Raw genomic sequence first — 16,928 nt, 5'->3', positions numbered from 1 at the left:
ATCACTTAGACAGATGTTATCTGCCCTTCCCGCAGATGGGCAGACACGGGATCAGTGAAGGAGTAGAGAAAAGACAAACACATGGAAAAAGATCAGACACCCAATGAGAGTTCAGAACTTTTTTCAGACATACTGATACAGACACTCCAGAACAGTCAAAAACAGCATGTGTTTGTTCCTTTAATGCCATTAACACAATATATGAACAAGTTAGACATTGCTTCAAAAGCCAGCTTGGTGACATCTGACACCCGTAGTAATCCTGAGATGCTCTGACTAACAATAAGGTAAGCTATGAGACTGTTCCAGATGTGCTGAGCCAGGCGGATGGTGCTGTGGGTGGTCAAATCTCTTCCGCACTTATTCTCTGCAGTAGGTATTTGAATTTTATTTTTTGAAGAGAACTCTCAAGGTCTAATTGACAGTGTGTAGCTTGATCATCTGTAAATCCATTCTACTGCATCTGTTTAAGACAGGGGTGCCCAATCCTGCTCCTGCCGATCGACTGTCCTGCACAGTTCATCTCCAACCCTAATCAAACACACCTGAAGCAACCAATTAAGGTCTTCAGGATCACTTGAAAATTAAAGGCAGGTGTGTTTGATTAGGGTTGGAGATGAACTGTGCAGGGGTGCGTTTCCCGAAAGCATCGTTAGCCAACTATGGTCGCAAGTTCATCGCAATGTCCATTGAACTCTATTGGTAACGACGGAACTTGCGACCATAGTTGGCCAACGATGCTTTCGGGAAACGCACCCCAGGACAGTCGATCGGCAGGAGCAGGATTGGGCACCCCTGGTTTAAGATGATAAAGAACAAAAAGCCAAATCATACTTGCGATAGTGTTGTTATACTGAATATCTACAACATGGATGAGTTTTCTGGGGCCACTAAGCTAGAATCCTTAAATAAAGGTACTGTCATATTAGCAAAATATTAAGGGGCAAAAAAGGTCAATTGTCTATTATTAGAGTAGCGATGTATGAAGCATTGCTCACACAGAAGTCACTTTCAAATCAAGCAGCTGGTCAATGTGGTGAATTTGCGTGACCAACTTCAAAACAATACAAAATCTGTATGGGGAAATCTCATGTGGATTCCTATTAAAATGTTTGGATTTCGTCCATGAAAATTTGCTGGTGTGACTGCACCTAAACAGCAGTTGTGCATAAACAGTGACTGCAGAGTCAAAGCGTTTGGAAGTCACACATTTTCAATGATAGTTGCCGATCTGAGGCAATGTAATACAACAATGACTGCTGCGTCAAAGTTGAGCAGACTTTAATTTGTAAATGGACAGCGACACAATGTGGTGACTATCAAAAGAAATGAAAACAATGGAGCTCACGTAATCCAACAAGCGGACACTGAAACCAGCAGAGATTTAATGGATGCCATGTGTATTCAGTTTTAAAGTTGTTTCAGCAGTTCTATAAACATTTCAAAATGTAAAAATATGCAAAATATCACTAAATAGGGCCATACTCAAAAATAAAGTCTGTGCAAAAGATAATTTCAAATCATCATAGAGGTGTTCCATTTATCATCTTTTTCCATGACAGTACTTGCAAACAGTGTCAAACATAAGAAGTAGAAAACAAAGCAAGAGGAAAATAGTGAAAGAGAAAAAAAAACAAAAAACAGATATCATCCTCACAGTTCTTCCAGATAGGGCAGGTTTCTGAAGACATTAGCAGGCAGCTCAGTGATGTTGTTCATGCTGATGTCCCTATGGAAACAAAAGAATAACATGTTCATATTGGTTGCTGAGCAGTACTATTTCTATAGGTTAACATAATATAACACAAACATTTACATTTGCTCTTTGGATGCATTTCTTTTTTGGATATACATTTTATGGTTGGTTTCTTCACTATTTTTTATGGAAGAGAAGAGATCATGGATAGCTTATGCTGGGATTTCGCTCACGTGACAACATAACTAAAACTGACTATGTGCAGACACTTATTTCAACCAGAACTTAAAGAGATTTTATGGTCATATCATGATTGTTTTAAAGGTACTCCCTCTGCAATCCAAAAATACCATTTACTAAAAATAAAACTGTAAAAAGGCGTGAATTAGTTAAGCAAAATGTAAAATAAATAATAAGACAATATATGGAAAACAAAAGAAAGTAAAATTACGCCTATAACACAATTCAAAATAGAACTCAAAAAGTGTGCCATAAGGCAACATACATTATTTCAATTTGATACATTTCTTTTGAGTGGTCCCTCCCACAGATCATGTTCATGCTTTACAAGTTCGAACAGAGATCTGTATGTCTGTGACGACTGATAAGACCTGAATCTAGATCAGACAGTGAGATCAAGCATCACGCAACAATAATTGAAGAAAGCAAAGTGTATTTGATGTCATCAGAGCTGCACTATGGTGTTTTACATCTACTGTCATGCAAGTACGACATCAGTGGCTTATAAGTTTTTGCTTGGGAGATGAGTTTGAAAAGCTATAAATGTTTGCATTTCCAACCAAAAATCTATTTTTCACATATACATATTCATACATATAATCTTTATTTCCCATCATCCTCCATAATCTCTCATGCTTTGTGCAAATATACATTGTGCAAATATTTTGACGATCCCAGCCTTTTAGCTGTGGCTCCATACAGAAGATAAAGTGATTTCTGAGTTAGCCATGGATAATGCAGTGGGTTACACATAATTGAGTACAACCACTTTGAGTATTCCCGTTAATAATGTCCAATTGTCCATAAAAAAAAATATTTTTTAGGAAGGACTATTACTATTACAAACTTGATCATCATGAAATCTAATTTTCATCCATTGAGGCGGTTCAAATTTCATGGTATAGTAATAATTTACACAGAAACAAAGTGCACACTGTACGGCTAAATTATCTGAATTGAGTCAGATTTGTGAACAAAGTGCTGTTTGTATGTCTGTTGCTGTGCATCAAGCCTGACAGACTTCTTTTTCAAACATTAAGTAGTAGACTCCATTATGTTGCTTCAGTCTATGTATACAGAAAAAGATGGGTTGATAAATTGATTCATAAAGCATTTTTTAAAAATGAGATGTTCTTTTCCCAGGGACTGTCAAGCTTTAAAACAAAAGCTTAAAAAATAGCTTGGGCTACTTTTATTGTGCTTTTTGTCATCTTGAAGTTTGACAGCCCCTGGTCACCATTCACTTTCATTGTAAGTAAGAACATCCATTTTCTGAAAAAACTGCAAGAGAAACATTAAGCATTCAGGTTTGGAATGAGTAAATGATTGTGAAGTATTCCTTTAATGAAGCGAAATCTTCTACTTTTCCCTCACTCTCTTTTTTCTTCTCTTAATTTCAATAAAACTATCTCTGTCCCTCCTTCTCTCCCTAAGGCTCTGAAGCTCTGAGCATAGAGAGAACGGAGGCTGTCAAGGAGACGGAGAGATAGCATGTAGCAGCATGACAAAAATGCAGGCAGTACACAAAGTGTTTTCCTCTCTCTTTCTCTTTCTCCATTTGGGCTGAAAGGTGAAATGTGTGGGCAGCTAGAAAAGCAAATGGTAGATCCGCAGTGAGAAAGGTCAGAACACTGACCTTACAACACCCACCGTTAGTGACGCCACAACACAAACTCACAGAGGGGAAATGAGAACCAGTGCATGTAGATCATAATAAGTGTGTTTTTATGAGGCATTCTACTTGTTATACATTTCAGTCCTCTTGTTTATTTATCCTGCCGTATTCCAGCCAGAATTGAGTGTGTGTGTTTCTGTCTTTGTTCTGGAGGAGATGCAGGTTTTTTCAGCTGGGGGCGAGATCTTGATTAAGAATCCATTATGTGCGGCTTCAAAAGCTGGGTCGCACACAGTAGACGTGGAGACGGGGTCTGACGGAGCCCAACAAACATGCTACAATAGCTAATGAGGCACATCCCCATCCCTGAAGGTAGAGAAAAACAAGGGGAAGAGAGTCTTCACCATCTTGTATTTCACTGCAAGGGCTGTCTTGAGTCTTGAAAGCGTATATGAGCATGAGGGCCTCTGGCCACACTGTGTATCAGATTACCCCCCCATCTCACACACCGAAAGGGGCCTCCCTATTCCCCCTGCAGCTATGACCTTTCATCGCTCCGCTATCTTTTTTTCTTTTTTGATCCACAGGTTACCTGCCCTATCCAATTACCCTTCAGGCTGCTTTCAATGGACCATGTACCACCAGAACACTCCCCTTTCTCCTCTCATTCCTTATCACTCACTCCTTCTCTCTCTTTCCCTCTTGGTGGTGTCCCTGGACCCCTATTTGTGCAGCGGTCCCGGTGGTCCTCTAGATACATTATGTATTACTGACAGTCCTGTTCCTCCTGTACTCACACACACACACCCTCCTCCACGCCCGCAGCCTTTCGTCCTACTGCAAACTCTCTCAGTCTTTTGGCTGAGGTGAGCAGGATGAGAGAGAGAGAAAAAAGACTGTATGTGTGTTTGGGTCTGTGAATGTGATCTCTATCCCTGAGTAGCAGGTTTCCTCATTAGGGGCCAGGGGCCGCACTGCAGTGACAAAGACAGGGACGGAGACAGAGGCCTACAGGAGCCGTTACCGGAGGAAACTCTATCCTATGAGACTGATAACGTGTGCTCTTAAAGAATGTGTGCATTTGTGACTGCTTCAGACCAGTTCTACTGCATTTATGTTTAAATAAAGCATAATTATTAACCTTGTGCATTTGGACCTTAAAAGGTGATGTGTCTCGTTTATATGTCACCAAACTGAATTATAAAAATATTAACAAGTCTCAAACTTCTACACTGAAAAAAAAAAAAAAAAATTGGTGAATAAACAATTTTCAAATTGCTAGAAAATTTAACAAACAATTACAAAGAAATGTCAAGTTGTGTGTGATATATAGAGATGCACAATATTGATTTTTTTCCGATATGCAGATATCATCCATTTGAAAAAATAAAAATAAAAAATACACATATATACATATATACACATATATATACAGGTGCTGGTCATAAAATTAGAATATCATCAAAAAGTTGATTTATTTCAAGAATTCAACTTAACAGGTGAAACTAATATATTATATATTATATACACTCATTACATGCAAAGTGAGATATTTCAAGCCTTTATTTGTTATAATTTTGATGATTATGGCTTACAGCTTATGAAACCCACGAAATCAAAATCCCAGAAAATTAGAATATTACATGAAATCACACAGTAATTACACAGTGATACCATGGTCATTGAACCAGGTTTTGGTTCTTTTGGCAGTGTGGGCCGGTGCAAATCCTGCTGGAAAACGAAGGAAGCATGAAGTGATCTGCAAATGTCCTGGTAGACGGCTGCGTTGACTCTGGATTTAATAAAGCACAGTGGACCAAAGTCCTCTTTTCTGATGAGAGCAAATTTTGCATCTCATTTGGAAACCAAGGTCCCAGAGTCTGGAGGAAGAATGGAGAGGCACACAATCCAAGATGCTTGAATGTTTCCACAGTCTGTGTTGGTTTGGGGAGCCATGTCATCGGCTGGTGTTGGTCCACTGTGCTGTCCACTCAACGCAGCCGTCTACCAGGACATTTCCAGAGCACTTCATGCTTCCTTCAGCAGACAAGCTTTATGGAGATGCTGACTTCATTCTCCAGCAGGATTTGCACCTGCCCACACTGCCAAAAGAACCAAAACCTGGTTCAATGACCATGGTATCACTGTGTAATTACTGTGTGATTTCATGTAATATTCTAATTTTCTGGGATTTTGATTTTGTGGGTTTCATAAGCTGTAAACCATAATCATCAAATTTATAACAAATAAAGGCTTGAAATATCTCACTTTGCATGTAATGAGTCTATATAATATATTAGCTTCACCTGTTAAGTTGAATTCTTGAAATAAATCAACTTTTTGATGATATTCTAATTTTATGACCAGCACCTATATATATATATATACACACAGTACTGTGCAAAAGTCTTAGGCATGTTAATATCCCCACCCCAAAAATGTCCCCAAAAATGGCTTTAAGTCAGTTATTTATATATTTTGCTGTAGTGTGTCAGTAGGAAATATCAGGTAACATTTCCAAACATTTTTTTTGCCATTAATTGTAATTATCCAGTGAGATTTGTGTATGTACAAGGAGTCTGACAACAGCCGGTATGATCTGATCTCACCATCATCGAGTACGTCTGTGATTACATGAAGAAACAGAAAAAACTGAGATAGACTAAATCTCATGATGCTTCTCCAAGATGCTTGAAGAAACCTTCCTGCAAAGCTACAGTACTGTGAAAAGTACTGGCACTTGTGCTAAAATGCTGTAAAGTGAGAATGCTTTCAAAAATAATATCATAAATTGAATTTATTTATGATTTAACTTCTATTAACAAATCTAAATCAATATTTGGTGTAACGACCCTTTGCGTTTAAAACGGCTTTTGTCCAGGTACACTTGCGCATAGTTTTTCAGGGAGCTTTGCAGGAAGGTTACTTCAAGCGTCTCGGAGACGTTCCCGCAGTTCTTCTGGATTTAGTCTGTCTCAGTTTCTTCTGTTTCTTCATGTAATCACAGACTCGATGATGGTGAGATCAGATCATACCGGCTGTTGTCAGACTCCTTGTGCATACACAAATCTCACTGGATTATTACAATTAATGGCAAAAACAATGTTTGGAAATGTAATCTGATATTTCCTGCTGACACACTATAGCAAAAGATATAAATAACTGACTTAAAACCATTTTTGGGGACATTTTTGGGGTGGGGATATTAACATGCCTAAAACTTTTGCACAGTACTGTATATATATATATATATATATATATATATATATATATATATATATATATATATATATATATATATATATACACACTCACCTAAAGGATTATTAGGAACACCATACTAATACTGTGTTTGACCCCCTTTTGCCTTCAGAACTGCCTTAATTCTACGTGGCATTGATTCAACAAGATGCTGAAAGCATTCTTTAGAAATGTTGGCCCATATAGGATAGCATCTTGCAGTTGATGGAGATTTGTGGGATGCACATCCAGGGCACGAAGCTCCCGTTCCACCACATCCCAAAGATGCTCTATTGGGTTGAGATCTGGTGACTGTGGGGGCCATTTTAGTACAGTGAACTCATTGTCATGTTCAAGAAACCAATTTGAAATGATTCGAGCTTTGTGACATGGTGCATTATCCTGCTGGAAGTAGCCATCAGAGGATGGGTACATGGTGGTCATAAAGGGATGGACATGGTCAGAAACAATGCTCAGGTAGGCCGTGGCATTTAAACGATGCCCAATTGGCACTAAGGGGCCTAAAGTGTGCCAAGAAAACATCCCCCACACCATTACACCACCACCACCAGCCTGCACAGTGGTAACAAGGCATGATGGATCCATGTTCTCATTCTGTTTCCGCCAAATTCTGACTCTACCGTCTGAATGTCTCAACAGAAATCGAGACTCATCAGACCAGGCAACATTTTTCCAGTCTTCAACTGTCCAATTTTGTTGAGCTCGTGCAAATTGTAGCCTCTTTTTCCTATTTGTAGTGGAGATGAGTGGTACCCGGTGGGGTCTTCTGCTGTTGTAGCCCATCCGCCTCAAGGTTGTGCGTGTTGTGGCTTCACAAATGCTTTGCTGCATACCTCGGTTGTAACGAGTGGTTATTTCAGTCAAAGTTGCTCTTCTATCAGCTTGAATCAGTCGGCCCATTCTCCTCTGACCTCTAGCATCAACAAGGCATTTTCGCCCACAGGACTGACCAAGGCTGTATCTCAATACTAGTTTTACTTGATCTTAGTGCTGCGTTCGATATAGATCACACAATACTCTTAGATCGACTACAAAATTATACTGGTGTTCAAGGACAAGCATTAAGCTGGTTCAGATCATACCTATCTGACCGATACCATTTTGTCTATTTAAATGGAGAAAAATCGATCATAACTCCAGTAAACTATGGAGTACCGCAAGGATCTGTGTTAGGCCCTCTATTATTCTCAATATATATGCTGCCACTTGGAAATATTATAAGGAAACATGGAATTAGTTTCCATTGTTATACTGATGACACTCAAATATATATTTCATCACGGCCGGATGAAAACGCTAAATTATCCAAATTGACAGAGTGTGTTAAAGATATAAAAGATTGGATGACGCGCAATTTTCTTTTATTAAATCCTGACAAGACAGAGGTAATACTTATCGGTTCAAAAAACCGCCCACAAAACCTCTCACAATACAACTTTAACATACTAGGATGTCCTGTTACTTTATCCTCTACAGTAAAAGACCTGGGTGTTATACTTGACTGCAACCTGTCTTTTGAAAATCATATTTCATATGTTACAAAAACAGCCTTTTTCCACCTTAGAAACATTGCTAAGCTACGTAATATGCTATCAGTTTCTGATGCAGAAAAGTTAGTTCATGCGTTTATGACCTCGAGACTAGATTACTGTAATGCTTTATTAGCTGGTTGTCCTGCATCCTCAATAAACAAGCTACAGTTAGTCCAAAATGCCGCCGCTAGAGTTCTTACTAGATCAAGAAAATTTGACCATATAAAACCAATTCTATCATCACTACATTGGTTACCTATAAAGTTCCGTATTAATTACAAGGTATTGCTACTGACTTATAAAGCCCTAAACGGCTTAGCTCCAGTTTATTTAACGGATCTTCTATCGCCCTATAATCCATCGCGCTCTTTAAGATCACTAAATTCTAGGCTTTTGGTCATACCTAGGATATCCAGATCATCCAAAGGAGGGAGATCATTTTCACATTTAGCTCCAAAACTCTGGAATAGCCTTCCTGATACTGTTCGTTGCTCAGACTCGCTCTCCCAGTTTAAAACTAGATTAAAGACGCATCTCTTCAGCCAGGCATTTATATAATATTTTTAATCTTACAGTTAAATCCGGTCTCTAGTTCATAAACGCCAGAGGAGAACTGGCCCCCGACTGAGCCTGGGTTCTCCTAAGGTTTTTTTTTTCTCCATTAGGTCACCTGATGGAGTTTTTCGGTTCCTTGCCACTGTTGCCTTTGGCTTGCTCAGTTGGGGATACTTAATTTAATCAATCAATCAACAATACTATTGATCAGCATTACCAAACGTGGACGTTTTACACTAGAAACAAACACTGATGTACTATTTTATTTAATACTGTGAAGCTGCTTTGATACAATCTGCATTGTGAAAAGCGCTATATAAATAAAGTTGACTTGACTTGACTTGACTTGACTGCCGCATACTGGATGTTTTTCCCTTTTCACACCATTCTTTGTAAACCCTAGAAATGGTTGTGCGTGAAAATCCCAGTAACTGAGCAGATTGTGAAATACTCAGACCGGCCCGTCTGGCACCAACAACCATGCCACGCTCAAAATTGCTTAAATCACCTTTCTTTCCCATTCTGACATTCAGTTTGGAGTTCAGGAGATTGTCTTGACCAGGACCACACCCCTAAATGCATTGAAGCAACTGCCATGTGATTGGTTGATTAGATAATTGCATTAATGAGAAATTGAACAGGTGTTCCTAATAATCCTTTAGGTGAGTGTGTGTATATATATATATATATATATATACACACACCTAAAGGATTATTAGGAACACCTGTTCAATTGCTATATATATATATATATATATATATATATATATATATATATAAACTATATATAAAATAATTTCATTTACAAGTGTCAGGTTTGTGATTTTTATTAGTCATGTAGGCTACAGCTGCTGACCATTAAATCAAATCAGACTCGTGATTTTAAGACATTAATTACTGCTTTATTTATTCAGAAACAGAAATAACAAATGTTATTTTATTAGTCTAATAACAAGTTCACTTCAAGAATGACCAAACTGCTGACGTGATCTTATGGCTAGTAACTGAGTATTCTTGCTCCTTGCACACATGGGAGTTATTGCAGGCGCATAATCAACACGTCATCTTATCTGCAAGGCATATTGGCATAATATTTTTCATATCGGGCCAATGCCGATGATATTTTAAGCCTTTAAGATTTCAATGATATTCCAATAATATTATGCATCCCTAGTAATATAGTCAGATTGGTTATTTTTATTATTATCATCATTTCTTGAAGAAGAACACTCTACTGTGCAACGTCACGCGTACTTCAGTATGTGTAGTAGACGAAACTGCAGTCTTCATTCACATAGAGACACACAGAACATGCAGACTTAATATTTCAATAGCAGTCTTTTTTGTGCATATAGCGATTTGATTCATTGTACAGTCCAACTTTTGATTTATTCATCCAAAAATGGACAAATTCAGTGACATTCCACTTTATACAGTAATTTCCATTTGTGACATTTGTGATTCCGTCCATGTTTTCTGCATCGTGAAAATCCAACATGTAATGGTATTTGCCTTGTTAAATTGAGTTAGTTGTGTGGAATATTTATTGTTGTGTTATAAAGCTATAACCATTAGAAAGAAGGGTATGCAGTTAATAGAGGTCCCCTCTCAATACACTCTACATAGCGCTCTCTGTGGCCATTGAATAGTTGCAACAATTGTTTCAGCTATGCGCTGGTATGGCGCTATTTGAAAAATACATATCGTACGCAAAATTTAAACTGGTATACCGGCCAAGCACTAACCCAAAACATACTTGAGCATGTTGAAAACGTTAAAAGTCTTGTTTTAAACACCAGTGACAGAACGATAATGTAAAACCTGCTGGGTACTGTGAAGGTGAAATCCTGCAACATGCTCAAACAGTTAAAGATTTCAGCTTGCAAAGGCAGATACAATTTGGCATTGTCATTAAATTACTAACTCTAGGAATACAAATAAGGACCACCCTAAGCGCTACAGATGGAGCGTGACTGAATGGAAAATACATACTACAAACATGGAAGGAAGAAGAAAAAGCCTTGTGTTAGGAGAGCTCAGGAACATGTCAAGTCTCAACAGAGCACTGCAGATTTTCTGCCTGTCAATAAGAGTAACAGAAAAAGAGCAGGAAAGAGACAGAAGCCTAGTTAAACTCATGCTATAGGACAGAGAACATTGATTTATGAATGATAGCCTTATTTTCTAAGAGGATAGCGTCATTCACCTTTTCTAAAACAACATTTATTCTTTTAGAGCTTAATCCATGATACTCTCTAAATCACTCTGAAAGAAGCACAACAAGCCTATTTGTCCTGGAATGAACACTCAGGGGCAAATTCACTAAACGTTTAAAATTTTCAAATCATCTTAGCACAAAAACCTGTGCATATTCACTTGCTACATGTACTGCAGTCTAATTCAGTTTTTCAAAAAATTACAAAGCATATGAGATTCGATTTACAGCCAGATACTATATGCTATTTATCCAATAGGCCTGTTCTTCAGTTGCAAAATGCAATGCTGTTTTGAGTATTATTCTAATTATTATTATTCTAATTATTCAAATTATTCTAATTTGAGTATTATTCTAGAGACCTACTAGATGACACTTATCGGTATAATAAAATATATGAAAATGATAAGCCCTGTAAAAAAACATTTAAATATTAATTTTGTTAATATTTAGGCCAAAATATTTCAAAAGCTGTACGATTTTGAATAAATTGAGAATCCCTTTTTTTGTGTTTCATACAGAGATCACGATTCTCCCACAATCCTGCACAGACAACTAAACAAAACACTGAACAACATTATCTGAAACGCCAAGTTACTCTATTTTGATCGCTACTGTAGACATCAGTGTCTATATTCGAAGTATAAACTTTCATCCCAGTAATTCTGTGATCATTTGAATATTTTTAATACAGAGATCACAATACTTTGTGGTTAAAAAGACCGTTTGTGAAGCTATTTCATACCTAAACATGACTGCTTTCTCTGGATCAGAGTGCGAACACAGATTTGAATATTCTGGTATGATTTTGTCATAGCTTTAATAGACACAGGCGAATCGTTGTCATTTAGGAATCGTGTGGGTGTTTGAATCGAGATTGAAATCTTTTAATGACTAATCATACAGCTCTATTAAATATCAGTCAAAAATATCAGTAAAAATGATTATTGGATTATCTCGATTAGCGATCTACCCTCAGAACCAACCTCAAAGATCCAAAATTGAGCTGGCTAAATTGCATTCACCATAGACTTTGTGGGTGTGTTTACAGCGTTACTAATTATTTAGTGAATCAGATGGTAAAACAATACAGAAAGTGTGCCCATGAACATTTGCAGGAGTCCAATCAATAGCAACTGCCCTCTGCAGGCTCCTAAACTCCTCCGCTCAGACCCTCAGGGTTAACTTTTACATTTCCACTGCATCAGTGAAACATGGGAGCATCCGCGTGTCGGCAAACCACACCAGCACCGCAGCAGGCCTTTCGGTGGCCGCAGCTGCCCACAGAGACCCACATCACAGCTGGGCCAGCCCGCTCACAGCCCTGCCAAGCCCTGAAGGAGCCCAGCCACAGCCTGCCCCATGATAAAGCCCGTAGATGTGCTGTGCGTGTGTGTGTTAGGGCATGGGTGGGTCTTGCTCACCGGCTGGCTTTTAGACCAAAAAGGGTGAGGCGTTTCTGTGACAACTCCATTTTGATTGACAGCCCTTCAAATGATGTGTTTTAAAGAACAAGCATAAAAAAGGGTGTGCGCCTTAAAAATGTGCTCATGAAATGAGACTTTATATCTCATTTTATATAAATGTTTGTTTATCTCACATGGAACTACATCTAATCTTATTCAGGGCTTTTTAGGCACTTGTCTATAATATAAGGGTGTTCCATTGTTATTGACCGATAATATGATTTATATAGTTTGATCAGTGGTCTCTATAAAGGCCGGTGTAATATTAAAGAAATCTGTCTCATTAATGTTAATCAAACAAGACAAAGAAAACAAATATAGTAGATTTAGTAGAATAATTAATTAATCTATATTAAATTTATACAGTGAAGACTGTGCAGTGTTGTCTTAATCTCTTGATTACTTTGTTCATAAAGTTTTATTATTCTTATTTATTTCATAGGAATGCTATATTTATTAAGCTCTAAGCTGTTCCTAATCACCTCTGAGAGAGGACATGTAATATGTTGCACATGTTCCTTACCAATAAATAAAGAGTTGTCAATTCATGATACTTCCACATCTCTTAAATTTATTATACTTCAAATACATTGTTGTTAAGAATAGTTGGCTTATTATTTATTTCGGTGATTGGTATTGGCCAATACTGCTTCCAGTGATTGGTAATCGGTGATCAGCCCCAAAAATCCTGATCGGAGCACAGCTAAATAACACAGTAATGTAAAGTCAGATTATTTTGTGCAATAATTAAATTCATTTTCCAACATTTTGAGTGCGCAACTTGTGGGATTGATTACAGTGGTGAGCAATAACTACAATCCCACAATCCTGAATTTCAGGGCCTGAGTAGGGCTCAGGGTTTGTTGTTTCAAGACGGACCTCCACCCTGAATTTGAAGCACATTAGTCTCTTCTCACAAGCAGAAAGCCTGATGGTTTGTTTTTCCTTCAGCATTACATACAGTAGAGGTTGAACGCTAAACACTGGAAGCCTATCAGTGGGTTGGATGATGTCATGCCTGACAAATTCCTCTCCTTCTCTACACAAGAGACAAGTTTGAGTCATATTTGAGCTCCAGCACACTGTCTGTCATTCAGAAGACAATTGTACGGTTTGAACTACAAAATTATAAAAAGCAGAAAGATAAGTAAACAGATTGCCTTCTAGTTCACAAGCTCAGTGTAAGACACCTTTCCAAAAGAAGGATAGGCCTGATGGCCCTCAAAGACAGGGCATAAGCTTTATATACCAATTCAAACACAGTACTTGGCTCTTTAAATGTTTGGGAAGACAGCACTTAAATGTTTTTCTTAAAATGTTTGGGAAAAGACCGAGTGCCGTCTGACGCAGAACATGGGATTTAAACTCTGAGTAATGAGTTCCAATCTAAACCCTCTTTGAACGAAACTACCTGAGATCCTTAAAAAAAAAAAATCTACAGACTTACCCAATACTTAAAGAAGAGAAGACGACCACACACATGCACACATAATTTATACCCTATGAAAAAAAGTATATTATATATATATATATATATATTCACCAAGTCACACCAACACACTGGCAGCTCTATGTCCAGTCAAAGAAGGGTTTCAGTTCTGGAGTCACAGAGCAAGAAGCCAATTCCCTCATGTGAGCTCTAACACAAACAGTCAGCCTTGAGAGCAAACATGTCAACCCAAAAAAAAAAAAAAAAAAAAAATGAGACAGAGAAAGCAAAGGATTTACAGAAAGAGAAAGACAGCAGGAATGCGAGAAAGGAAGTGTATTAAGCTGCTAATTCCACAGGAACACCATGCCTGTAAGCACACAGTGTGTTTGGGCTGTGCTGATAGCCTATCTGTAATGAGATATGGACAAGGCTGAACACACCACCGATCCACACAAACAACATACACTGGAGTTAGACTGCACAAGTGCCAAGAGCAAACCATACACCTTCACCTCCCTTCTTTATTTTCTTAAATGTAAACTTTATTAGGTAAAATATGTGCTTTAATACAGTGAATTTTCCAAATGGAATAAACAAAACATTTAAAGGTTCAAAATCCCGTCAATCCAAACCCAGCTGATTTTCTTTATTGTGATGAACACAATTTGTTGTTTAACAGAATATCCGGGCTGCTCTTTTCCATTCAATGAAGTGGCTTATAAATGGCTCCAAAATAACTAAAAAAGCACCATTTAAGTATCATAAAACAAAGTATCATATCCAAACCATTTGAAGTTCTACAACAGAACAAACGTATTCACTTAAAAAGAAACCTCCCCCTCTGCTAGAGTGCTCAAATTTCAATCATGCTTATATTCAGTTATTTAATGTAAACATCAATAAATGAGTGATATTTAACATCTATCAGTGACAATCCAAAATAAATCAGTGATAATAAACATCTCCTATTTTTGTTCAGATTGAGGTGAGGTCAAAAATTACCAACACTAAAAATGTGGTTAAGCAAACATCTTAATAAAGTATTTTTATCGGAATAGATATTATGTTAACAAAACTGTAAATTCTGCAATTTTCCAATCCTTTCATTAAAATATAATAATTCTTAATCATTTCAATTACATGATCTCATTGCTATCAAAATGCTTGTTAGCAAATCAGGTAGCTACAGTTGGTATCAAACATGGTGGTGAGAAGGAAACATTCCCCCACTAAAGAAGGATAAGTTATGAAGATATCAGCATCAGTGGATACCTTGACAGCTTGTTGTTTTAATACAATATCAGCAAGGTCAAAATTCTACATGCTTACTAATGTTTGGCAGTGAGTGCTGTCCAGATGTCCTTGACAGAATTACCTAAATGCAAGTTGCCTCCCAAAAGGGTTTGATACTGACAAGTCTCACGGCCAGCAAGTTCTTTTCCATAGTACTCCTTCTCAATTTGGTCCATGTGTTCCCTCTCTTTCTCTCTGAATAGGTGAGCTGAGCTGGACAGAAGCTTGATGGGAATGAAACCCAAATAAAACCAGTTTTCTGGGAAGCCATTTCACATTCCAGTGAGACCAGAGAAGCTTCCCACCTTCCAGTAAGAGTGTGTGTACAGACCTGTCTGTGGCTGCACCTATTTGCGTGTCTGTGTGTGTTGTGACACTAAGAGACAGAATGTGTGTGCGTGCTTGTGTGTGTGTGTGTGTGTGTGTGTCTCAGCAATTTCCCAGTTCATCTCACTCAGTATACCCGTTTATCGTTCAGCCCATCTCTCTCCCTCTGTTACTCTGTCCATCCTTCCCCTTCATTCCTTTCCACTGATCTCAGAGCCTCATCCTGTCATTTGTCTGGTGTCCATTAGAAAAAGAAGATGTGATGGGAGACAGGCGTTTCTAACGCAGCAGATGGTCTTCTTCAAGGCTCCATCAGGAAGCTTACATTAAACAAACCCATTAACTGCCAAGGCAACCTGCCTGCGTCCCAACAACACCATTGACCATGAACGATCTCTAAATAATCACATGGCCATCTCTGTGAGCGTTCACAACCCTCCGTTTCTGGAGGACAGAGATGAACTTGAGCGTGTGAATGGAGTGAGTCGGAGGGAGTGTCCGGCTGTCCTCACGATTCTCTCAGCTGGTTTAGACCAAACACAGTGAATCAAACTGTCTTTGACTAGAATTCACCACTCTAATAAATTACAGGGGGGCCTCTTTACTACCTCAGTACCCCACAGTCTGTTCTGCCTTCTCTCACAGTGCCATACACAAACTCTCTCAGACTCTCTTATAACTCTAAAGCCATTAAATGGAGTGTGAGCATTTGCAAGTGAAAATCACTTAATAAATAACTTGATAATATTAATGAGCCATGCTTTCTCCACAGAACATTATTTAAAATACATTCAAATAATTATGAATGTCATGAAAATTTGATTCATATATTTGAAGTTTCATACTGATCTGTTGAATACTACATGTTTTTTTAATAATGGCTAATGAAAGTTGTTTCATAAAGCATGTTTGAAAGAAATTTGTGAAAAAAGAAGAAATCCTGAAAAAGTGTATCAGTTTCCACAAAAATATTAAGCAGCACAACTGTTTTCAATATTGATCATTTGAAATATTGAAGTCCCACTGTAGTCAATAATTGTATCCCTTAAAACTAAGCTTTGATCACCAAAATTACATAAATGATTTATCCTGTGAAAATAATTTCGACATGCCTTAAAATAGCTCAAATGTAACTACACCCTTGCTTCATTCAGTATACACGGATCCATGGATATGCAATTTAGTATCCACCTCCACTCAATCCCAAGAGCTTAGAATACCTGAACCACTCGGTCAACTTTACTGTAGTAAACGCTACACAATGGCAAGTGGAAATACTGGTTTAATTTAGCCATT

General features: G+C 37.9%; 1 protein-coding gene across 1 annotated transcript in view; it reads right to left on the bottom strand.

The window, feature by feature from the left end:
* lgr4 (leucine-rich repeat containing G protein-coupled receptor 4) overlaps positions 1-16,928 on the bottom strand; it is a 63,085-nt gene that overhangs the window by 36,308 nt on the left and 9,849 nt on the right. Inside the window, exon 3 of the mRNA XM_079866899.1 lies at positions 1,658-1,729. Coding sequence (XP_079723025.1) covers positions 1,658-1,729 — 72 coding nt within the window. The remainder of the gene's footprint in view (positions 1-1,657; positions 1,730-16,928) is intronic.

Source organism: Squalius cephalus (genome assembly GCF_949319135.1).
Source record: "Squalius cephalus genome assembly, chromosome: 3".
Lineage (NCBI taxonomy): Eukaryota > Metazoa > Chordata > Actinopteri > Cypriniformes > Leuciscidae > Squalius > Squalius cephalus.
The sequence above is the reverse complement of the archived record's forward strand: the minus strand, read 5'-3'. Positions and strand labels throughout refer to the sequence as shown.